The sequence below is a fragment of the Triturus cristatus genome, chromosome 7, assembly GCF_964204655.1.
Source record: "Triturus cristatus chromosome 7, aTriCri1.1, whole genome shotgun sequence".
Lineage (NCBI taxonomy): Eukaryota > Metazoa > Chordata > Amphibia > Caudata > Salamandridae > Triturus > Triturus cristatus.
The window spans coordinates 621,389,183-621,416,062 of NC_140590.1; the positions used below are offsets into that span (position 1 = coordinate 621,389,183).

The following is a 26,880-nucleotide window of genomic DNA, read 5'->3' on the forward strand; positions in this document are numbered from 1 at the left end:
CCCTTAGAGTACCCTCCCCACTGCCATCCCCCCTCCCACCACCACCCCCTCCACCTTTACCTCACTACGATCCGGCCCCATCCCCAGATCCGGATGACGGGGACCCGGACAATGACCCAGGGGACGCCCCAATGGATCCCACCCCACCAGGGACCCCAGATCCATGGGAGGATTATAATAACCCTGATGTACCCAATGTACCTCAAGACGACCTATACCCATCAAGGCCGTCTCCTCCAGAGGACTCTTTAGGGTTTCACCATTTAGTGCAGAGAGCAGCACACTACCATGGGGTGGACATGCACACGGAACCAGTGGAAGAAGACTTCCTACTGGATACATTTGATTTACAAGATCGTTCCACTGCTATTTTACCCATGCTTAAGGGTGTCACCAAGCACGCTAGAGAGGTATTCAAAGACCCTGTCAGAGCCAGAGTACTAAACCCTAGAATAGAGAAGAAGTACAAGGCGGCACCCACAGACCCTGCATACATCAAGGGCCCTGCTCCTCTAGATTCCCTAGTTGTCTCCACAGCTAGAAAGCGGGCTAACTCCCAATCCTCAGGAGATGCCCCACCACCAGACAAGGAATCTAAACTTCTGGACGCGTCTGGTAAACGCACCGCCTACCAGGCTGCAAACATGTGGCGCATTGCAAATACACAAGCTCTGCTTGCGCGATATGATAGAGCACACTATGATGAATTAGAGGCTCTTATGCAGCACCTTCCAGAGAAATACAAACGCCAAGCTCATGACTTGATACAGGAGGGCAAACTAATCACAAACACCTCCATTAAGTGTGCCCTCGATGCAGCAGACACTGCTTCTAGAGCCATAAACACCAGTGTCCTGCTTCGCCGCCATGCCTGGCTCAGGATATCAGGGTTCAAGCCTGAGGTCCAGACATCAATACTTAATCACACCTTTGACCAGCAAACACTCTTTGGCCCAAAGGTAGACGAAGCGCTCGAAAAAATGAAGAAAGATACAGACACAGCGAAGTCTATGGGAGCGCTCCAGACCCAAGCCTCTAAGCGTTCCTTTCGACGCTCGTCCTTTCGTGGCACAGGTAGAGGCTCCTCCACTGATAATGCCTCTACCTCCTACAAATCCCCTCCTCAAAATACCTTTTCAAAGGGCAACCAAAGAGGTGGCTACAGAGGCAACAACAATAAGGGCAGGGGCAAAACCAACAATACCCGTTCTGCCACCCCACCCGCACAATGACTCCCCTTCCCTCCCCCCAGACCATTCCACTCCGGTCGGGGGCAGACTACAAGATTTTATCCACGTATGGGAGTCCATAACATCGGACAAATGGGTGACCCAAATCATTCGGTCAGGGTACTGCCTCGAGCTAACATCTACCCCACCCAATATCCCACCAAGGCACCGTCCAATGTCCCAAGAGCATTCCACACTGCTCAAACAAGAGGTACTCTCGCTCCTCCAGAAACACGCCATAGAGCAGGTACCCGACAATCAACGAAATCTAGGGGTCTACTCCCTATATTTCTTAATCCCAAAGAAAGACGAGACCCTCAGACCCATTCTGGATCTCCGGCCTCTAAATGCCTACATACATTCAGACCACTTTCACATGGTCACCTTACAACAAGTCCTCCCACTCCTCTGCCAGGGAGACTTTCTCACAACACTGGATCTGAAAGACGCGTACTTTCACATTCCAATACACCCCTCTCACAGAAAATACCTCAGGTTCGTGGTGGACGGGCAACATTACCAATTCAAGGTTCTCCCCTTCGGGGTCACCACTGCACCACGGGTGTTTACCAAATGCCTAGCAGTAGTAGCAGCACACCTCAGACGTCAACATGTTCACGTCTTCCCTTACTTAGACGACTGGCTCATAAAAGCCGCGTCCTACCACCAATGCGTGCAACATACAAACAGCACCATCCAACTGCTTCATCAGCTAGGCTTCACGGTGAACTACCAAAAGTCCCACCTCATACCATCTCACACAAAGCAATATCTCGGGGCCACCATAGACACCTCAAAAGGTATTGCCTATCCAAACCCAGCCAGAATCACAGGCATTCTAGCCTTACGCAAAATATTCCTTCCTCAACACTCTCTACCAGCAAGAGTGTTTATGAAGCTCATAGGGATGATGGCGTCTTGCATCTTCATAGTGCCCCATGCAAGACTCCACATGCGTCCACTTCAGGAGTGCCTAGCACAACAGTGGAACCAGGCCCAGGGTCAGCTAACGGATCTGGTGTTGGTGGACGGCCGCACACATCACTCTCTGCAGTGGTGGAACACCACAAACCTTTCCAAGGGACGGCCGTTCCTGGACCCGGTTCCCCAAGTGACTCTAACAGCGGACGCATCGCTCTCCGGCTGGGGAGCGCACCTCTTACACCTCACAATGCAAGGTCTATGGACGCCACAGCAAAAAACGCTCCACATCAACCATCTGGAGCTTTTGGCGATCTTTCTAGCCCTAAAATCTTTCCAAAAGCAGATTTCAGGCAAAGCAGTCCTCATTCGCACAGACAACATGACTGCGATGTATTATATACAGAAACAGGGGGGGACACACTCTCCCCAGCTCTCCCGCTTAGCCCAGAGCATATGGAGATGGGCAATTCCCCAAAACATTTTTCTCCTGGCACAACATGTTCCAGGCGTACAAAACACCATAGCAGATCTGCTCAGCAGACAGACTCAACAACTACACGAATGGGAACTGCATCCACAAGTTCTTCACCCATTCTTCCAACAGTGGGGGCATCCTCAAATAGACCTCTTCGCCACCCACGAAAACAAAAAATGCCCAAGCTTCGCCGCCAGATACCCACACCCATTGTCCAAGGGCAATGCGATATGGATGAACTGGTCAGGCAGATTTGCATACGCCTTTCCACCTCTCCCACTAATTCCATTAGTGGTCAGGAAACTACAACAGCACTCCCTCACACTCATTCTGGTAGCTCCGACGTGGGCCAGACAGCCGTGGTACACCACGCTACTACAACTATCAGTGGTACCACATCAAAAACTGCACCTTTCCCCATGCCTCCTAACCCAGAACCATGGAGAAATCAGGCACCCGGACCCAGCTCAGCTCAACCTGGCGATCTGGCTCCTGAAATCTTAGAATTCGGGTACCTTAACCTTCCCCCTGATTGCATGAACATCATCATGGAAGCCAGACGTCCTACCACTAGAGCATGCTATGCCGCAAAGTGGAAAAGATTTGTAATGTACTGCCGTAACAATACAATCAACCCTCTAGATGCATCCATACAACACATCATATGCTATCTGCTCCATCTTCACAGGTGTAACCTAGCGTATTCATCCATACGCCTACACCTAGCAGCGATCGCTGCCTATCTACAAAACAGACAGCATTTGTCACTCTTCAGAGTGCCCGCTATTAAAGCCTTCATGGAAGGCCTTAAACGAGTAATTCCTCCCAGGGCACCACCCTCCCCTGTATGGAATCTAAATTTGGTCCTTACACGACTAATGGGTCCGCCCTTCGAACCAATGCACAAATGTGAGCTACAATTTCTCACCTGGAAAACAGCTTTCCTTGTAGCTATCACTTCCCTTAGAAGGGTTGGTGAAATACAAGCGTTCACCATACAGGAACCTTACATACAAATGCATCACAGCAAGGTCATACTTCGAACTAATCCGAAGTTCCTGCCCAAAGTCATTACCCCCTTCCACCTCAATCAATCAGTGGAATTACCTGTCTTCTTTTCGCAACCCCAATCTGTTGCGGAAAGGGCCTTACACACACTAGATGTGAAAAGAGCGTTGCTATATTACATGCAAAGAACGCAACCCTTCAGGAAGACCAAACAGTTGTTCGTTTCCTTTTCTCCACCACATAAAGGCAACCCCATCTCAAAATCAGGGATAGCTAGGTGGATTGTAAAATGCATACAAATTTGCTATCAGAAGGCAAAGAGAACATTATCTGTTCCCCCTAAAGCCCACTCTACAAGAAAGTTAGGGGCTTCTATGGCTTTTCTAGGGAATATACCCTTAGATGACATATGCAAGGCAGCCACATGGTCTACACCGCACACATTCACAAAACACTACTGTGTAGATGTGCATTCCCAGCAGCAAGCTAGGGTGGGCCAGGCTGTACTAAAAACACTCTTTCAAACAGCTGCAACGGATACCGGTGGTCGCCGCTAAGGTTGGGTACTGCTATATAATCTATGCTAAGTGTACAATCTGCAGCTCATATGCCTCGAACGGAATATGCTACTTACCAGTATGCATCTGTTCTTGGCATGTAGAGCTGCAGAGTTGTACACGCCCACCCGCCTCCCCGGCTACCTGTATCCGTTCCAGTCCATCTTATTTAGATACAACACACATGGGTTTCTCACTGTTATTACTACGCTCCATCATTTCCCTGTTGGCGAAAAACAATCTGAGGATGGAGCCGAAGCCCATGCGCAGTACGGACCGAAGGAGGAGTCACCAAACTCGTGACTTCCAAGCACGGTCCAAGAAGAAAAACAAACTGCAAACATCCGGGCCCAACACCAGATGGCGACCTATGCTAAGTGTACAACTCTGCAGCTCTACATGCCAAGAACAGATGCATACTGGTAAGTAGCATATTCCTTTCTGGTTCACTTCTGATTCATTTGTTTTTTTCATTCTTTTCCCCTTTATTACTCTTTATCCACCCCTCTTTCTATAACCTTGGCCTTCTCTATCTCCTATACTCCTGGTGGTTGGACATTATTATTGAGATCCTGTTAATAACAGATCGAAATTTTATTGTGACTAATTTATAAATACTTTTTGCTTTGTAACATTGGTCATCCATTCCAGGATTTAGACCCTTTGGAGCACACTTATAATCCTTTTTTTCCCTTTTTCGCTTTGGACTCACAATCCACGAGATAAGATGTTGTGAGGTACTTTCAGACACATACGCTTCTTATTCTAGACTTCTACCAAAGTGGTATTTTGCCATATGTATAGGCCTTTCGTTTATTTTAAACATTGTCCTGATTGTATACAAATGTATCTACTGTCATGATCTTTACTATTATTTATTAATATCACGACTTATTAATAGTCACATACTAACTTTGTGCGATATTATGACTATGGGATGGTGCAATACCGGGCTGGCGTTTTTGTCTGTTTAGACTGCATTTCAACATGGCGCTCGCTTGTCTGTTTTTAACGTTCCTTTCTATGTTGGAGATTTTCTGACCATTTGATCACCCTTTTCTATGTTTGTGGCCACATGTACAACTCTTGGCTCTGTTTATAAAGAGCCACGCCGGATGGCGCGTAGAACGCATACACGCGAATTCGGATTGTGCGGCTGGTGAGTTACTTTAATTGGGAGTTCTCTTTTTTTAGACTAAATAGAGGTCTTATCAAGGGGCCTATATTTACGGTACTTTACTTTGTCGCCTTGTTTTCTTGCACGTTTATGATATTGTTTGTTGGGATTGTCCAGTAACACGAAGACCTGAGTTTATCAGGGACCTTGCTGAAATAAATGGACATTACTTTTGCTGACTTCCTCCTGTTTTTGATAACGTGTGATTACTCTTTTGTCTCATATGATGTGTGTTTTTCTGGGGTAGGTTGATTTTACGTAACCACTGTTAAAGCTTGTAATGGTTTTCTTTGTAGTGTTCCCTCACTTACCAAGGTTTTTCACTATTCTACCTTGACTTCAGATCGATTGCTCGTTCTTTCCATACCCGTTAAAGCTGAAATGTGGGGTGTGAACCATACATGGGTCACACCGTTCTCTTCAAACTTGTCCTATACTTGTGCTGTGCATCAACATACATATTGACTGGTGTTATGGTTTTGTTATTACGTTTTAATAATTTTTTGTAGACCACTTTGCGTACGTCTGAAGTGGTCATAGGTCTCTCTATAATGCGGACTATATATATATATATATATATATATATATATTTTTTTTTTTTTAGGATTGACTCATTAACTACAGTGACACCATTTTATTTTCATTTATAGACCATACTTTCTTCTCTATTCCATCTTTTTTAGTTATAAGTTTTGCATTGAACACATTTGTTGATACTAAATGTGACAATTCGCGTGGGTATTGATAGTGCCACAGATTATTCTTACTTGTGGTCCTTGGGGCTCAGAGTATCAGTATTCGAATTTCATATTCCCATTGGACTAACTTCCTGTATATTGACAACTTATCAGAGGTAGTTTGTTGAAAAATATTTTCTTTTCAGCCTTTCTCCTCTCTATTGGGGTAAGGGATGTGTGATCACGGAGGTTTTGAGGTTTTTCTTTCTTGCTTGGGTTTACGTCACTTTTTGGTTTGATTACTCTAATAGTGTATTTGTAATCTCTTCACGTCAATTTCACATTATCTGGTATTTTGTTTTATATGGAATTCACCGCCCTTTTGGATTACTCTTTCAAGTTTGTGATATTGTCTTTAATACTCTTCGCTCACAACAACTAGTGCTGTACATTTGGCCGCCTCTGTTATTTTGTGCTTGTGTGATGACTCACTTAAAGATTACTATATGCTTTAGAAATCATTTCTTTGAACTATTCTCTTTTTACATTTCTTTGAGCTAGTATTGTATCATCCTGTATGGTGAAATACAAGTCTAAGAAAATCCATGCTTTGTTTAAATCTACAAGCTTGAAAATGTCATTGAGTAAAGTGAAACACGTGTCGGCTGTTCAAATTGAACTGTTCAAGAAATGGAATAACTCATTAAAACGAATGGAATCCTTGTTTTTTTTAAATTAATTGTACAACCTTTGAAGTTTATCTTACTAATATGGATATGTCGAATTCACTGACTATTAACAATTTAATTGGTGGTGCTCTGGACATTTATTATATAGACAACATGACAATGTTCTACCTCAGCAAGAAAGGGGGAACAAAGTCCTTCGCCCTATCAAGGCTAACACAGGAGATATGGAGGTAGGCCATTCAGAGACCGATAACCATAACAATACATTTGCCAGGAGTAGACAACGTTGAAGCAGACAAACTGAGTAGGCACAATTCCACCTCATGTGTGGGAGATGCAGCAGACAGTAATAGAGGTGTTCAGAAAAATGGGGGGACGTCAGAAATAGACCTGTTCGCTATACTAGAAACACAAAAGGCCATTTCTTCGCATCTAGAGTCCTGCACCACCACTCTCTAGGGAATGCCCTGTTGATAGACTGGTCAGCGAAATTTGCTTCTGCTTTCCCCCTGATGCCACTATTATCACTTATGTTCAACAAGTGCAGGAAATCACAGATGGCGGTAATACTCATTGTTCCGCAATCAGCAAGACAAACCTGCTATTCTGATCCGATAGAGATGGCACGCTACATACAGAGACTGCCAGTGTCACAGGACCTGCTTTCCAAACACATTGAGTCTAGCAGCATTGCTCCTCATTAAATAGAATTCTGTCTTTTGGGACTGCCAGAGAAAGCAATAGCAGTACTCCGGTTAACAAGACGGATAACTAGGAAATGCTACAAAGCCAAATAGGAGAGATACACAAAGTGGTGCCAGAGATCTGGCCTTTTTCAGGACAAGGCATGTGATACTGCAGTCATCCGATATCTTACACATCTGTTAGACAGGAACCCAACCTATGCGCCACCAAAGGTAAATCTAGCAGCGATATTGGCCTACACAAGGAAGAAGTTTCTTCACTGCAGCAGTGGTCAAACGGTTTCTAGAAAGGGTCAAAAGAAAAACCAGAGCAAGGAGTGCACCAATACCTATGTGGAACCTAAATGTGGTGCGGACCCAACTCATGAAAGAACCTTTCAAACCACCCCACAGGGCCACCTTAAATGTTCCTTACATTTAAGATAGCTTTTCTAACCACATTTACATCGTTTTGCATGGCAAGTGAGCTACAACCACCCATTATAGAAGAGCCATATCGACAGATACACAGGGACAGGATAGTCATGAGAACTAATACACGCTTTCTACCCAAAGTAACTTCCCACTTTCACATAAATCACACAAGCTAAATACCACTTTTTTTCCAAGATTCAAAGACTCTGGCGGAAAGACCACTGCATATGCTGGACCGTTACAGGGCGATTATGTATTACCTGGAGAGAACAAAACCTATCAGGAAAGGGAAACAGCTCTTTGTATCATTTGCAGACAATAACAAAGGGAACCCGGTCACCAAAAACACCATCACGAGGTGGATAAATCAGACGATTCATATGTGTCACAAGAAAGGTGGCATACAGCTCGAAACTTAACCATGAGCACAATCAACAAGAAATAAGGGAGCTACAGTAGGCTTCCTGTCAAACATCTAGCTGAACAACATATGTATTGCTGCCGCATGGTCGTCCGTACACAAGTTCTTAAAACATTGCTGCATCAACGTCCTGGTTAACAGAGAAGCACAAGTGGGACATAGAGTACTGAAACACTTGTTTACAAGTTCATCCTCATCTTCAACCCAGCCACCATGGTTAAGAAACCGCTACGAAATCGAAGCACAGCATGCGACTCCAGAAAAAGGTTCATGCTGCTAAATGAAATGGTTACTTACCTGTAGGATTAGTTTTGCAGCTTGAAGAATTTCTCCTATGGTATGCTGGAAAATTGGATCATAGAGATTCTCAACCCTTCGTCTCCAGCTAGGAATGCAAGCTCGTATTTTAACCTAAGCCAGCATATTAACAATCAGGTTATGAGACAATATGGTTCCAGCTAGTTATTCTGAATCAGTGATCCATGAACATCTGGTGTGCACAAGAAGGTGTAGAGGCGGACAAATCGTGTAATGCAGAGTAAAAACAATAGCCAGTCCTCTGGAAGTGTCGCCCTTCACGCCTCGATTACCTCACCCCCCCCCCCCCCCCCATCGATCCTGCCAGTCTGAAAACTTCTCTGCTTGTCGCACAATGGGAGACCCTGCAGTGTTGGGTGTGAGCGGTCCAGCACAGGGTCGGCAAACATATTAAAGTACCCCTCGACCCCTCAGCTTGGTCTCAATTGGGTGCATATATGTTAACTATCGTTATCTCTAGAGCTAAGAACAACGATATGAAACATGTGCAAGTCACTTGCTCAACACGTGTGAGATAGTGGTTGCTGACTGTGGCAAGGCCCCCGTTCTGCAATGCAACTTCTGGTCCTGGTCATGTTGATAGACAATACCATTCCGCCCCCTCATCCGTCTTTGTCGAGTGTATATCAAGCAACCCCGATTAGCATTCCTGCACACTTAAACCATTAACTCTACCTATTGCTATAAGAGGCCTCAAATAAGGTCATCCACTGACCGCATCATCACTTGGGGTATATCCGCTCCAAAGTTAAACTTCATAGTAGAGTCTGAGTCAGGTTTAGAGTCTGTAACATGTAGTTACTCTTCACCAAGCTCAAAGTGTCAATCTGTTCCGGCGGCACTGATACCTGCCACTGCTGCTACCATGGGATTGCTCCTTTATGGAAAGGTTCCATCCCATATGTCTGTTCTAGGAGCCTGGTAGTTGAGGAGCTAATTTTCTTCGATCGGCTATGATTCACTACTGTCTAGCTGCATGTCAATCCACTCCCACCCCTCCTGCAGGTTGATGAAGAATGACAAATTTCCTAGCTATCATAAAGTTTCAATTCTATTAAGGACGTGGAGGCAAGAATTAGGCTTGGTTTTCAGTGCTTTATTTCTCCAGCATTCATCTTAAAACAAGTAATCAACATACCATTTCCCATCAGACTATGGGATAAGAAAAAACGAGCCAGTCCACCAATCAGAGCTGCGCTATTCCTTCTACAGTGTCTGTCGCTGCTCTAGCCTCCTCTTCCTTTCTGCAAACACAGCCAATCCTGCCTGCAATTAGTCTTGTTTATTCGTGTCCAATCATAAACACCACACATGAGACAAGGGAAAAACATTCCAATAATTCCAACAGGTAAATAACTGAATAGTTAACGGAATAGCATAACTCTATCACAAGCTTAACAGGTTTATACTGAGATAAACAGTTCTTACAACAAACACCTCATATTAACAGGCAATTCATAAAAAATAAACACATTTTCGTCAATCAGTTAAATACTCTGATCATAGAAAGAGCAGGCACTCAAGGGTGGGAAGACTGAGGTACGATCAATCTGGTGATCTAATACTCGCCTCCACGTCCTTAATAGAATTGAAACTTCCCTTTACGATAGCTAGGAAGTTTTTCATTCTATGTCAGGGCAAGGATTAGGCTAGTTTAAAGCTTCTCCACCACCAGAGATGCCAAATGTGTGATCGGCTTAAAATAAAACCGTTTAAATACAGAGTCCGAGGACTAGTCTGCTGCATTGAGTATGTCCTCTAAGCGCGCCCCTAGAGAAGTAGCCTTGGAAGCCATGGTCCCTCGCTCAGTGTGAGCCTAGAATTTAGGCACATCAATCTCCGCTTCAAAGCTCCTCTGGCCCACCCGGGGAGGGCACTGCATTGTGAGGTTTTTTAAGTGCAATACACAGTTGTTGCTTGCCTGGAGGGTAGGATTTCTTTAGTCATGACTTCATACATTTTTAGAGCCCTTATGTCACACAATTTAGGGACGTTAGGAAAAGCAGGATAAGACACAATTCTCGAATTACATTTTGTACATGTAGAGATGTGAAAAGTGACTCCTTCTGGAGTAAATACTCAACATGTGAGATCCAGCATCCTCACATCTGACACTCTCTGGCAGAAGACAAGACAGAGCAGAGTAGCCACCTTCGCTGACATGTTTCCTTGAAAGATATTTATTGGCCGGCCTAGACTTGAACAAGTGAAGAACCGTGTTAACGTCCCACAGTTGGGAATAGCGTGGTTCTGGGGGCTAAACAATCTAATGCCCCTGAGGAGTTTACAAACAAGGGGATGCTCTCCACCTGGATGTGCATCCCCAAAACCGTGGCAGCGGAGATCGCCGAGTGATAAGTATTGATCGAGCGGTAGGCCAAATCATCAGTTGCCTGATCCTCCAGGAAATTCAAAATACGCGTAACATTTACCCCCACAGGATCAAGTTGTTATAAACTGCACCATCGAGCCTATCTGAACCACCCTGATTGGTATCGTTTGTGCCCAAGGAGAGCCGCAGCTTGATATGAAATGCCCGGGACTTTCCATCATTCCCTGTAATCCGCCACGCCATGAGACGGAGGGTCCGAGAGAGAGAGAGAACCAGATGATGAGAGTTCCCTCGGGGATACAATAGGAGATCCTGAAACGGGGTAGAGGATTTGGTAAATCCCAAGAAAGTCCCATCAGAACTGGAAACCCGGACTTGAGATGTCCATATCTGGGTGATCAGCACCAGGTCCGCATTCTGCCAATGTAGTGGAGTGGAGACTCGCATGATCATTGCAAACTGGGGAAAGACATAACCCTTCTGCTCGCTCCAGTCTTAAATAAACGCATCGGAGGTCACTGCCTCTGGGTCCGGACGCCACTGTAATACCTCTCCACCGGATGATAGAGCCAAGATTCGAACAGATCCTACGGAAAAGGACCCCATCTCCGCTGCAGGGCGACAAACACCGTCTGGTGAAGCCTCCAAAGGCTGGTGTCCCTCCAGTGGCGAGATTGCCAGTCCGCTACCTGATTGGATTGTCCAGACAGATGTTCTGTGGACAGACATGATTTGGTCAACCAGTAGTCCCATAGTGCTCGCTCTAGATGGGACAGCGCCTCAGACCAGGTGCGTCCGAGATGATTTACATACCGAACAGCTGCCACATTGTCCACCTTTAAAAGGACACAGCAGTGGGCCCTGTTTGGTCCAACATTTCACTGCAAAGGAGCCCGCCGTTAACTCTTTAGTAGTTTATGTGAAGGGATTGTTCGGTAGAGTACCTTTTTCCACTGGTGGATAATTCCCCGCAACGGGCACCCCAGCCTGACCCGCTGGTGTCCGACTCTATGACCAAATTGGTCTAGGAGCCGGAAATAGCCTGCCCATTCCAAGTGGCCATATGATGTATCCACCACCGCAGTTCCTCCCGTGCCCTTTCCAAGAGAGTGATGGTCTGGGAGTAACTGAGACAGTGACATAAATGAGATTTTCAGGTGCTGTAATTCTCTGTAGTGTAAGTGGCCCGGGCCAAGTGGCGTAGGCTGATTGAAGACTTGGGCAATGTCCGACGAAGCACGTGTTTGATCTTTGGTGAGCTTGCAGGAGGGAAGGCTGAGGGATGCTGTCTGAGTCCACCACAAACCCAAAAAATAGGGTACACTGCGAGGGGGTGAGGGCAGACTTCTTGTTTATCACAAAACCCAGAGACTCCAGGAGATCTATTGACATCTGAAGCTGTTGGACCAGGCGGGAGGGTCACCGATTCAGAATATTGTCGAAGTAGACGATCAACTGGACTTCCTGGGCCCGCAGGTGTTTGATCTCTGGCCTCATGACCCTGGTGAAGCACCACGGAGCTGATAATGGACTGAAAGGAAGGGAGGTGAACTCAAACACCCGAGATCTTCATTGAAACTGAAGGAACCGCTGGTGAGAAGGAAAAAATGGGATTGTGAGATGAGCATCTTTGAGGTCCATACGAACCATCCAATCCTAGGGCTGAAGGAGATTAATACCTTCCATTTTGAAATGCTGATAAATCAGCCACCCATTAAATTCTTTTATATTGATCACCAGGAGATACCCTCCATCCTGCTTCTCCACCAGGAAGAGGTTACTGTGAAACCCACAGGAATGGAGGGTGGACTCGACGATGGCCCGTTTTTCCAGCAACTGGAGGCTCTTTCGCTACCATGGAGGTCTTTTCTGGGAAAAACACAATGGTATCGGAGGAGGCGGTTGATGGGAAGAACCTGAAATCTCCATCTGAAACCCTTGAACCGTCTGCAGTACCCACACATCTGAAGGGAGGAGACACCTGTTGTGGAGGGAGACTCCTAACCTGCACCCCAAGTGTTTCCCCGTGGAAGATTGAACTCTCACCTGATTGGTTTTGCTGTTGGCCGTTGCCGCCTCCTCTCGATCCCTGAGGGGGGAGGTGCTGGTGTTAAAGAAGGTACCAAATTTCGCTGGGTGTTGCCATAGTCCACAGTGATTATTTCCACCCCTGCCTGAGGGCTGATAGAATGCCCGGACGGTTGCGCTCCTTCTGCCCCGACCAGCTCCGGCAAAAACATGTAGGGTGAATATATGCTTAATGGAAGACTGGGCTTTCTCAATGGATTTAAAAGTATTCACAATTTCCCCAATTCCTTAATAAAAGGATCACCAAATAAATTGCCTTCTGCAATGGGACCTGCCTCCTAGGTTGCAGGCTGCCCTGGAGATAACTGGGTCTGACACCCGGTAGGTTCTTACCTGTGTTCAACGGGTCATGGGCACTGAGCCTGTAATTCTTGAGTTGTCCTCTCCATGGGCTCTACTACCTGGGTAGCGGTTCGGAAAATGGACACATCCATTAATTGACAAAAATCATCATCAATAGGAAGGTACCGAACCTCCTCTTCCTCATAATAATCCCCATATTCCTCCATTTTACTCTAGTATTAAGGAGGCAATGCGGGTATCAGAGGTTAACACTCAGGGGAAAAAACAGCAAGTCGTAAATAAACCAGAGGCTTGGGGGCTATCTTTCCCTATAATCTCTGAAGGCATTTTCTCTACTGCCGGGGCGACTCCCCACTGAGCCTGACAATTGTCTTACCTGCGGCGCGGGTGTAAAGCTCCAGGCGGTTGCTCTCCTGAGTAAGCCCAGACTGGAAAAAGCACATTTCTCTTCCCCTGTATTTCAGAACACACAAATGCATGGCCAGTGCACTACTCTCTGCTCCGGTCGAGACAGATGACAGACGTGTTGGCTGCCGGGGAGTCTGACACACAGAGCACGTAGTCTGGTTTGCACGGCCCCCTAACGGTCGAATCACTACACGGAGAGCTTGTCAAGGAGACGCCACGATCGCAGAGGAGCGGAAACCGCTTCCGCGATCGAGGTGCTTTGTCATGCTGGGCTGACGCTCGGAACACACGCCCGCAATGCCGGAGACTGTAAATGAATACAATTTAGGCACAACAAAAGTGCAACAACGTATTAAATAGCAAAAAATCACGGAGCAAAGAAACACTGATCTGTGGCCGCTGGAGCAGCAAAGAAAGAGGAGGCTAAAGCGGCGGCTAACACTGTTGAAGGACTAACGCCGCTCTGATAGATGGACTGGATTGTTTTTTCTTACTCCAAAGTCTGATGGAAATGTAGTGTTGATTACTTGTTTTAAGATGGCTGCTGTAGAAATAAGTCAAACACAAGGAGATGATGGACGTAGCGCTGAAAGTTTTCAGACACTCACCCCCAATCACAGATCTGGGTTGAATCCATCATCGTTCTTTAGCGCACTTCGCCACCCCAGATCAGACACAGGTATATGCAAATCAATCTTGACCCTGTGCCAAAGAACTTTGGATTTAACCCAGATCTCTTGACTGGGGGAGAATGTTTGAATCATTCAGCATTCCAGCCATCATTTGTTGCACTTTCCGCCCTAAGTGGGACGGGTATGCCCAGGCGTGGTTCCCTTGCTCACTTTGCCACTGGATTGAAGCTAGCCTGGCTGATGAAGGGTGAGATACCCCGAAACTGGTCCCAGGATGCCGGTTTCCAGTCCAGGGAGGACCTGGTTTGGCAGTTCGGTCTGGACTGTTCCCATGAGGCACAGGGTCAAGACTGATTTGCATATGGCTGGGTCCAAACTGGGCTGGTGTAGTGGGCAAAATAACAATGGATTTAACCCAGATCTCTTGACTGGGAGAGAATGTTTGAATCATTCAGCATTCCTTACATAATTTGTTGCAGTTACGCGGTTGGAGAAATTAACGTGCCGCAGGTCCCGACATAGAATTTGTTGCCAGTGTTTTTGATAACTTTTGCTAGGAAGATCTTTGCGTATTTGACATACATTTGTCAGAGGCATTTTTTTAACTTCCAGGAAGGAGTCGTCTTTTTTTTTTTTTTTAAACAATAAGACCATGGGGACATACTTATCCCCGACTATCTCCCATCCTCAAACCAGAGGTGGCCATGGACTTAACTCATATAACCCAGCTCCACTTTAGATATTTGGCAACAGCACAAACTACAAATTCCCTTGTCTCAGTCCTCAAAGGTCTGAGTGCCTGGAGAAAATCTCCAGCACACAGCTGTCCCCATATAGGGATAATCCAGCAACCCCCAGGCCAGGCATATCCAGGGCAAAAGAAAATAAAACGTGCAAGGATCTCTTCTGCCAACTGGCATACCTGGCAGGTGGTGCTGCTAACACTATTGCTCTTCCATTTAGCACACAAGTAAAGGAGAGGTAAAATGCTGTTTCTAAGCTTTAGAAAAAGCTTCTTGGAAGCTGGAACAATCAAAATAGCCGAGGAAAGGTTCAAATTCCACCTGATGCTTTATGTCTAGGAAGATACTGGAGAGTGAGACATGCTTAGTATTTCTCATTTCTTGTTACCATTTTTGCCCAATAAAGTTTTCTTTAAGTGCACCCCTCATGAGATGGGTTGAGAGAGCTTCGTTAGACAAAGGCTCGCCAGACCCAGCTCACAAAATGTCTTAGATACTCTATTCACCTGATCTATGCAATTTATCTATTTTCACAATCTCTAAAAAGATTTTCAATAACTATCGAGGGCTGGTGTCCTGTTTAATCTTAGCTAGTACAACAGTGGCCATAGTTAAGCCTTGGTAGCTATTGGTAGAATCCCCAAATTATGTCATAAGGGAGAGCAAATGTGTACTCTTAAAGAGATCCACCAATGCTCTAACAAAATTTTCAGCTGTGCTGAGCTTAGTTGAATATGTGTGGCTCCAGAGCTCCACCTCTCCGCCTTCAGACGCGTATCAGGAGCTACTCTGTCTTTTGACTAGTTTTTTCACAAAGTGCAAGGGATGTAACCTCTCAAAACAGGCTGTAAGCCTTTTAGGCACTGTCACAAACAGATTTTTGTGCGATTTCAACACAGTAGGCTTATGGTGCTGGGATCTGGAACGCGACGCCAGGACCTGCGACTATTGCACCCAGATTGCCTTATGGGACAGCTAGTTAAAACTTTACATTGCCAAACACCAAAAGACTCCAACGCAGCTGCTTAAAGTCGAAAGGAGTTTTTGTTTCCTCTGTGTCCTTACCAAGGCAGATCTTCATCACAGTGGAACTCTTTGGGTAAGTATGAGAATAGCATACAAAGTCCCAGCAGGTCTCTGTCTCTTGTCTCTGTCTAACTCCAGAGAGCTCACTTGCACCTGATCACCATCGCAGCAGATTCCAAACTTGGGCCCGATGTCACAGCTATTTGAGGTCTTTTGTGAGGCCATGCTGTGGATCTTTGGTATATTACTGGTTCCCTCTTGTTAGTCTTCAGTCTCCAAACATCTGCCAGGGCTTTCAGTTGAACTCCCACTAGCATGACCACCCTGTATGCAGTTTTCGCCCTTCCAACCAATTTTGGGTTCAGCACCAGCCCAGTTGCCGTCTTTGGTCCCAGCTCCATCATCTGTACCAGTTTCTTTAGCATCGATGCAGGCGTCTGAGCAGGAGACACAGCCCATTCTGCTCTCCGACACTGAGCAAAACTCGGCCTGACCTCACCAGAGGCAGCTTCCCAATCCTATTGGGGTGCAGCCTTCTGGCAACTCCTCTGATTCAATACTTACCTTTACCACGTGGCAGAGCCCAGATGTTACACAATATCTGGGCCAGACATCTAAAAAACCTCACTTACTCTTCAATGAGGCCCTCACAGATACTCTTTTGAGAACTTAAACTTGAGCAAAACCATCCCCTGGACCTCCAGAAAACAAACAGATCACTTGTGACTATAAACCAGCACCTATCGCCTGAAAACTTGGTGGTGAACTAATTGTGAGCTCAATCCTTTGGGAACCATATATTCTAATCTGCAAATGTTGCTCTCAGATCTGTCAATGCCAGCTGCCTCTTAGGTTACTGTTTACTTGCCCAACCTGCAGGTGCCTCTCACCCAGGCTATTAAAAATGGATGTGATGCAGCAAAGTTTATTATAGTCTTTGGCTTGGATACAACTTGCTGTTTAGGTCCTGCAATGGAACAATGGTTGAGGTTTACCGGCCTTGCTGGGGATGTTCAAGCATCTTTAATACACATGCCATTTGATGGCTTCTGCCTTTTTGTCAGGAAAGCGAATTGAGCCCTGGAACGGCTTAAGGAAAGCAGGGCTACAGCATATTCCGTGTGACTGTCCGCCCCCAGCAGGCAATTCACGAGAAATGGTGTCCCCTCTTTGGCAATGGCAGGGGCTCTTTAGTCCTGACAATAGCAGGCCCCGCAGTCAGTCCAGCAGGCCTTTTATCCTTTTCGTGGCCAAGGCCACTGCTCACAAAAACAGCACCCTGGGCTTCAAGGATATGCATCGCAGTTCCTCACCCCTTCAGCAGCTGCAAACTGTCGAAGGAAAGATCTAGCATTGCTTCCAGGTGTGGCAAGGCATCACCTCATACACAAATGTCGTTCATATTGTTCTTTTGAGCTGAACCCCCATTTCTTTCCAACCCCCTGCACCGTCCACAACCATCAGGACAGCTGACAGAGGGGCACCTGTCTTTCTTGCAGCAGGAAGTACAGATCCTTTCAGCCAAATGGCCTTAGAAAGGGTTCCATCATTGGAATTGGGTGTTACTCCCGCTACTTCCCGGTGCCGGATAGGGATAGATGCCTTCCTGCGGAAGGACATATTCAAGATGCTCTTGCTAGCCCGGGTCCTGCCGTAGACACGGGAGACTGGATGGTGACACATGATCTGCTGGACACTTGTTTCCATATCCACTTCCTGCAGGCCAAAAGGCGCTACCTCTGGTTCACAGTGGGCCAGGAGCATTTTCAGTTCACTGCTCCCTTTTGGCCTCACAATTGACCCTCCGTTTTAAACCAAAGTGATGGTGGTGGTCTCAACACTCCTTCAAAGGTTGTCTTGTACCAGTCTTTCCCTACCTCAATGACTGGCTATTGAAGGTGGGCTCGCCCCAGGCAGTCGATAATCACCTCCAGAAAGCAGCAATCATCTTAATATGGTTATGGTTTGCTATTCGTCTGCTGAAGTCACACGTAACTCTTCCAGAGACACTCCCTTTTACTGTTCCATCTTGTTCCTTTCCCCTGGAGCAGAGTGCCCCAGACATTCGGACTATGATCTCGATGTTTAAGCCTCTCTCCTGGATCTCAGTGCAAATGACTGAGGCTACTAGGATTGTTGGCATCTGGTATCCTGCTCGTGAAACATGCCAGACAGCATATAAAGGCTCTGCTTTGGGACCAGGGCAGTCTGTGGAATTACATTCAGAGTACAGAGGAGACTGCAGTGGTGCCTGAAGGACCGCGATTGGGTCAGTGGCAAACCCCTCTCCTTACATCACCCAGATTTGACCATGGTGGCAAATGCATCCCTCCTGGGTTGAGGAGACTGTCTGGGAGAGGTGGGGGATCCGAGGCCTCTGTTCTGCAGCAGAAGCTGGACTCCACATCAGTTTGTCACAGTTGAGGGCAGTTCGCTTGGTGTCTATTTACTTACTGCCCACTTTCAGAGAACCAGTGGTGCAAGTGCTCATAGACCATACCACCGTCATGTGGTACTTCAGCAATCAGGGTTTAGCGGGTGTCTTTGTCGTGCACCAGGAGTCTCTACACATTTAGAAGTAACTGTACCACCATGGAATTTGTCTGCACCTGGTGAGGATGTCTAAATGGCATGGTTGGGGAACTCAGCTGCTGACGCCTTGCTGATCTCTTAAGTGCAGGTACACGCAGAGTTGGTGTAAGGTTCTTCTATTATTGGGGAGACCCAGGGCTTGATCTTTTCGTCACTGACAAGAATGCACAACCTGAGCACTTTAGCGCATTGGAGTTCCCCAGAAGGGTCTCTCTGAAACTCATTCAGGACTCCTAAATGCTTTTGCGCTGCTGCATTGGGAGGATCTTTTGCAGCAAGCGGCACTGCAGAGTGCTGCACCCTGGCCTGCGAAATCTGCATCTTCGTGCTTGGAGAATGAGCAACAGCAGTTGACAGCATTTGAAGTTCATTGTGAGGTTGTTAATGTCATATTGGCGATGAGACATCCTTCTTCAAAATCTGTATATGTCTCTGATTAGTGGCTCCGTGCACATTCCGCCACAATTATTCACTGCAAGACAAATTGTCTGACTTTTTGTTTTGTTGATGGGCCAGCAAGGAATTGCGTTGGCACTATTAAAGCTATTTGTCTGCTTGTTCAGCTTTTCTTTTACTATTGCCGAATCAGCCTTCTTTATTGTAATGACATATTTAAAAGGTTTGATACCGTGCTTCCTGCCAAAACCCTTTGTGAAGCTACAGTGTGATGCCCCACTGAAACTTTTATTTAGTTCTCACTTTTTGGTGTGTACCATTTTTGAGCCACTGCGCAGTTGTTCATTAAGGCTTCTGATGTTGAAAACTGTCTTTCTCAACTCCATAACATTGGCTAGGCGTGTGACGAGCTGCAGGCTCTCTGCCGTCCAGTTACACAACATTCTTCCCAGATAAGTCAGTGTTAAGGATAAGAGCTTCCTTTCTGGCGAAAGTGGTCACTCCATTTCATGTCTGAAAGTGAACGCCCTTCCTGCGTTTTTTGCCTTACCTCATCTCTTTAAGGGGGAAAATAGACTCCATAGTTTGTACCCGAGAGCACTGAGTTTTTATACAGATCATACTAAAGAACATTGGTTGGCTGATCAGTTGTTTGTGGCAGTCAGACAGTGTAAAACAGACCGTCTCCTCATGAATTGTTCTCAGCATCTGCCTTGCACTCGCTAGGAAGCAGCCTTCAGGAGGTTAACAAGCTTGTGCCACCTGAGGCTATGTTGCCTTGGCATGCACAGTGCCTGTTGTGGATAATTGTGAGGTGTCAAAGTGGTCGTTGGTGCATACTTTCCCAATGTACTTCTGCCTAAACAGTCTGGCCCATTGAGAGGCATTTTGCCTCCTCGCTCCTGCAGGTCTTTTTGGTCTAAGCCAGTTCAGACCCACCAACTCTGAAGGTACTGCTATGGTATCTACTCACAAGGTGAGCAATCTGCAGGTTGAAGTATCTGTCAGAAGAACAAGTGACTAGCCTTCAGTAATAATCTTTCTGATGGGCACTAACTGCAGAATTGTTACTGACCTTCCCACCTCTTCCTTTTGTGAACTGGACTTTTTTTCCATCTAAAAAGGTCACAATTTAGAGATCTGAACACAGGTCATGCCAATCTGCGATAGGCGCTGTATCTTAAGACGTGAACAGCATAAGAAAGCAGCTGACTTCAACGCACATAAGTGGCGCTTATACGCGGCTCCACTCATTGCATCTGATAGCCTTCTAGACGCAGATTCCTTACTTTAGAATATTTTCCAGGCGTTCGAATGGATCTGGACATTTTTGCCCTATGCCCTTGTGCGCTGGTAGGTTGCGTAAGTTGGCACTGTCGTCATTGGTGTTCTCCACGCCGGAAGTGGCGTATAGGTCCCACCCCTGGCGCTGACCTTAGTGCTGCCTTTTCCGCACCATCAGTGCAGATCCGAATCGATCTCCCCTCAGTCACTTTTTGACTGACTACTTTTGATGTTTTGTCGACAACTAGTATGCCTGATGTCGGTGGCGGACCCCACTCGTATGAAAATGGTCCACAGACCCACCTCCGGGGAGGTATTACTTGGGTATCTGAAGTCTCTATTAGATGAACAAGTTACTTACCTTCTGCAACGTTTTATATGGTAGAGACTGTATCTAGCCGCACATTACTTGCCCACCCATCCTTCCTGCTCTGTGAACCGATTTCTAGGGACAGGGTTGTTCCTCTTCAGGGTCCTAGTTTTCTACACCAGTGAAACCCGCTTCAGCGCGCTGACGAGGCGTCAATATAGACATCCTACACGTCCATTCCGGTGCAGACAGGGGTACTGCTCGAGAAACATTTCTGAATCCAGTCTGACACCTTGAAATAATTCAAAAGGTAGCGAATCTGCGGCTTGATAAAACCTCTATCAGATAAGGCGTTTCCTAAGGTATGTAACTTGTTCTTTTGTTGTATACCTATACCCACCTCCCCCACCGAAATCCTTCCAGATAGACTCCCAGTGCCTGGGCCCAAAAAGAGCGTCATCATTCCCTATCGATCATACCAAAGAATTCTGGGTGGACAATCAACTCATCTTGGATTTGCAAGGGCAAAGAAAGGGAAGCCAATTCAGAAGAGAAGCATCTCTCGATGGATCATCATCTGCAATAAGCTATGCTACTTAATGGCCAAGAAACTGTCCCGTGGGGGCTTAAGAGCTCAGTCCACCAGAGCTACAGATACGACCACTGCATTGGCTAGAGGAGTCATCCGACTTCACCTACCAATGTGCAAGGGAATTGCAAATAAATGTCCAGATCCAGTCTGACGCCTGCAAAATATTCTATGGTAAGGAATCTGCAGCTAGAAAGCATCTCAACCAGATAAGGAATTAATTAAGGTAAGTAACTTGTTCTTCTGGACTGGAACAAGGTCTGTGTGGAGGCACATGCTGCCACCTACTGACGCAGGGTACAGCATTGACATTTTTAGCATCCAGTCTGACGTTTGGGGAATATTCACAGAGTGAGAAATCAACGGTTTAATAGGGTATCCACCAGAAAAATTGCCATCAAAATTAAGTAAGTTGCTTGTTGCGTTGATTGTGATAAGCATTCTCTCCCCTCATTGCTGATCGAGGTGACTTTTTTTTAATACATTTTTCTTTTGTACCAGTGTCATGAAGTCAAGAGGCAAAATATTTCAACTAAATCCACTAGTCTATCTTCCATTTTGACCTTAATTCCCACAATCTTCCACAATTATTCTTTGATTTAGTCTTTGTTAGGGCTAGTTACTTACCTGCAGAGCTTAAATTCCTAAGGCAAGTGGCTTTTTGCCAAGGTTTGTGATTGCCATAATAGTCAGTACTTAGTCATCTAATCCATTACAGTTGTTGGTGAAACATAGCCTCTGATGCAGTGTAACTTGGGACCAAATTAACCGTTACCTCATATTGAAGCACTCCGTACTAACATTTCCGTCCTTGTTTCCAGTAGTCTTTCTTTTGCTTTATCTGCTGTCACTCAAACTGCCTGACATCTCAAGTGTATAACATATATGTCCGCAAAATGCCACTATACGATTACAAGTAAATGGAAGTCTTCTGAAAATATGTGAGATCTGTTATTAAACATTTATATAGCTATACGCCTTTCTAATAATCTTAAATACTATCTGATATAACAATTTGAAAAAACGTTTTGTGTATTATGGTTAATAAATAACAGAGGAAACCAATGTGAAATGTCTTTCTAATGTAGATTTCACAGAGGAAGTTCCAGCAAGAAAGAAACGAAATTCCTCACACCGCGATGATGGTGAAAAAACATTTATAGCTCAAATGACTGTATTTGACAAAAACAGGTAAATCGCCCAGCAGTGTTTACATGCTATGTTGTGTGATAAACTCTTTTTGTACTTTTATTTTGTTTCTGTATGACTTGCCGTGCGGTCAATCTTTTTCAATATTCTTGAGTAGGTGATCAGTTATCACTGATATGTTTGTTGCTTGTGCACGGCTGTTGAACTTCTTTTCTGGTGACTAGCTGTGCTCTCCTTCGGCTACAATGAGCAAATAAGTACCCAGATCATGCCACCAATCCACATTTGCTGTTCATGTTGAGGTATGACACTGGTGCCCTGGCAAGAGGGTTCTTAGTTGTTGTGAAAATGTGAACCACTGTCATAATTTTTTGACAACTAAGTCCCGTCCCGTCCTTAGACTCCAGACTGTTATCTAGATTCGGAAGTTAGCATTTTGCTATGCTGAATTATCCTCAGTAAATTTTACCTGGCAAGTTGGTTTCTTGCGCTCGAATACATCATTACACATAATATTTTGTGTGTTAACAAATTTTGACTCCCCAAATAAAGTAGCTTTTCCTGTCCCTTTTCTTTTCCATTGAAGGTGTTACTGATGAAGACCTGCATGTCTGACAAACTTTAGATGTCACTCCAAACTTCTCACCTACTCATATTTTGGGCATTGAGAGCTAGTTGTCGTAGTCAAAGGATTTTCCTTCCGAGACATCCTTGTGCTTTGTTAATGATGGCAAATTCTTTACAATTCAGAACACTTATGCAAATCGGTGATTCTTAAGTCGACACTGGAACACATATTAAGTGACAATGTGGTTGGCGGTATGAAAAAGATTTTGACTTTTTCTTTTTTGAGATGAATATACACAAATGTTTTTTTAATTTTAAATAACACCACAAAACTTTAAATGACACAGGCTGTCTTCTAATTCATTAAAAGAAATGGCGCAGGTACAGATATTTACAGTGACTAAAAAGTGCCCAAGTGACAGTAGGTGACTCCGTGTATTGTACATGGAAGTGAAGAAACAATACGTAGACAATGGTTAGTTCTTGTTTTTGGATGATCATGATCTATCGTGTAAAAAATACTGCCTCTTCTTCCAAAAGAGCTCAGGGTGCTAATTGTAAAGAAATTCGTACCAGACAGAACCTACTGTTACGTATAATATATATGCCCAGTTTCTGAGGGATACTGGGTTACACCTTCGCTCTCCACATTGTTAATGATGGCATCAGCATGTTACATGGCTTTCCTCTTTGGTGCATCCGTGGGCTAAATCTGTCCTTAAACAGCTCAACTGAGTTTGGCATATCTCGCCGGTGACTTCCTATCCATAATTGGAATTTAAAGGTAGCTTTCTATATCCTAATTGAGCTCTCCTCCTTCCCTATCCATCTCCCATCTCTGGATCAAGACAAACTAGTGTGTTTGTATTTGTCGTATTTATAAAGCGCGTTAGACCAGAAGCCATCAAAGTGCTATGAACGGAGAAGAAACAGTGATCATTGGTAACCCAAAGCAGACAACTCAACTGTAATGTAACCCCGTAACGGAAGCCTAATCCACAAAACGCCACGTTTTGTGTTGCTTACGGTACAATAGTTGCGAGCTCAGGCTCCTGATAAATTCAGGGAGGGAGTTCCACAGCTCGGCAGCTGCCACTGTGAAAGCACATTCCCCCCCAACCTGGCTTTCCTACACCATGGAACAGTTACGTTATGGTGTTCCTCTGATCTCAAAGGTCACTTGAGAATATACCAATTCAGGGTTGTCATAAGATAGCGCGATCCCTGAGAGTGGAGGGCTTTATGCGCCAAGCAAAGCACTTTAAAGGACACCAGTTTCCTTATTGGCATCTAGTGAAGATATCTAAAACCTTTTCTAACTGAGGAGTATTTAGTTACTCTCAGGACCAGGCATGCAGCTGCATTCTGATTGATTTAGAGCATGTTTAATGAAAGTTGGTTTTTGTTATATACAGGGCATTGCTGTAGTCTATATGGAAGGGATTAGTGCAATGACCACTAGCACCCTGAGCTCTTTTGAAAGAAGAGACAATATTTTCTACAAGATAGATCCTGATCATCCAAAAACAAGAACTAACCATTCTCTTGACCTGGGTGTCTAAAGTCAAGGTGCTGTCTAACATCTAACCCAGGTTTTTGGCTGCAGCCACTTGGATAGGTAAGGTACCATGCACATCTAGCCACCAGCGGTCATTCCAGATTGAACTGTCCACCACAAATACCACAATCTGTTTTCTCCTCATTCGTTTTGAACCACTTCTCCCTCATCCAACTTCTAATCTCTCGCATACAAGCCCTAAACCTGTTAACTACCTATGCTGAGCACTTGATTGAAATAGACGTCCTGTCTTTCCTTTTGTTCACAGGACCATCCCTATTTCAGCAAGTTCCCCTTTCCCCCAGTTGCCTCTGTTGGGTTACTGGGGTTTTTCACAGTCTTTGCAGCACCAGTTCAGGCCCTCCTTGCTGCTTTACTTGATCATTAGAGCAAGATCCATCCTAACCTCTCTAAAGTAGTGAAGCCATTTTTTGACTAAATTGAAACTGGTACCCGCCTCTATTAGTCTAGATGACCCATGGCATAATTATAGGACAGGACACTGAATTGGAGCACTTAGCTGTTTCGTTGAAGAGATTTTGTTGCTTTAATAATATTGGAGGTCATTCCTGTCTTCTCAGGTTATCCTGCTTTAGTCTGGCGCATCCCCTAGCCTTTTCTCTTAACTCCATCAAGAACCTTGGGCTTTCCATAGAACTGTTGGTCAGTGTCTTGCAGCAGGACAGTCTGTCTTTGCCAGCAGGTAATGTATTGATTTCTTTGAGAGAGAAGTCCTAAAAACGAACCAGAACACGGAAAAAAAACTCCTGTTTAGACTGTTTACTTACCAGGTAGAGCCTCAACTCCTTGCCCAGTGCAGCAGTAAAGAGGTTTCATTCATTTGCTATAAAAACTATTCCTCACTTTTCATTGATATCATATATACCTTTGACAGCACAGTCTCTTGCTCATCTGACTCATTTCTTACTGAGTTGCGGTAGTAGAGGTTTCCCCCATTTGTTAGACAGTGCAGATGGACAGCAGAGATAGGCATCATTTTAGTAAACTATCTCTGAACTAGTGTTTACTTGTCTCTTCTATTGTTCTACTTATCTGATCTTATTCCACTTTTCTATCTATGCTGTATCCTGAATGTGATACACCTACAGTGTGTACAACACTGCTACAACCTCTCTCTGCAAATGACCCTGCAGCTATCTATAACCTAAATGCTGTTTCACTTGGGTTATTTTGAAAGATATTAATATCCATCACCATCCTATGAAACTCAGTCATTGGGTAAAAACCTCATCTCACAGTCACTTCACTCAGTTACTTGGACCAGTGGAGGATTGGAATTTCTCTTGCCTAATTCACCATAGGAGAACTTCCACTGGGTAAACACACATTTGAAGACTTTTAAGTCTACTGTCTAGAAGGTAATGTGCCAACAGGTCACAAAAGAGGCAACCTTTTCACTATACACATTCTCCAAGCATTTTGTAATGCTTGTATGCTCATAAGAAGGGAACCAAGGGATAAAAAGCTGAGTACATGGAGACAATGGAACAGGAGAAACGTGGTGAGGTAAACTGCTTGGATAGTGCTACCCTGACCAAATCACAACTAAAGAAAGACCTTTTTACTTTGCAACAAAGTACATTGTTTGCTTCTGATTGAAACTTTTAACTGCATATTCCTCACCTTTAGAATATCCCACGGGGCCAGTCTTGTTCTAGCAAAATTGAATGGCAGTGCTCATATATGGTCGCTGGTGACGTCATGTGGGTCCATCATGATTCAGTAAGTGACTGATCAGAACTATGTATAAGCACTACCACTGTGTGCTGATATCGGTCCTTTCTTTGGGTGCCTTCCATTGTGGATCTGGACCTCTGCTCCCAACCTTTTTATTTTCTGACTTTTACGAGCAGGGTGCAAATGAACGAGCCCCCCCACCTCAATTTACAGTTTTTAAGCCATGCCAAGCGTATACGAAGCAGCTTTTGGTCACTGACCTGTGTGCAGTATGTCTTTGGTTTCTGAGCTCCAGTTAATGACACCAAGCTGCAAGAAAAGTGTGTCCCAAGGCAATTTAAAGCCAAGAGGTGAAGCTCTAAATCGCCAAACTCAAGAACAGGTCATGGTAGATGCATAGGTCCCGCTACACCACAAAGTACCTGGCCTGGTTCCTAAGCTGTTCATGTGAACATCCTCTTTCCGTTCGAAGGCTTTGCTTGAGTTAGTCGTAGGGGAAAGTCAAAATCAAAGCCTAAATGCAAGTTGGCCTCAATCCCATCCTGCAGGTCGAATTCTAGGGAGCTGGCATGAGGGTGTCAAGATAAGCTTCATTTCGCTTCAAAATCCTTA

At 45.2% G+C, this 26,880-nt stretch overlaps 1 protein-coding gene across 1 annotated transcript in view; it reads left to right on the plus strand.

Moving 5' to 3' along the window:
* SUZ12 (SUZ12 polycomb repressive complex 2 subunit) overlaps positions 1–26,880 on the plus strand; it is an 819,404-nt gene that overhangs the window by 378,439 nt on the left and 414,085 nt on the right. The window contains exon 8 of the mRNA XM_085617193.1: positions 22,385–22,487. Coding sequence (XP_085473319.1) covers positions 22,385–22,487 — 103 coding nt within the window. The remainder of the gene's footprint in view (positions 1–22,384; positions 22,488–26,880) is intronic.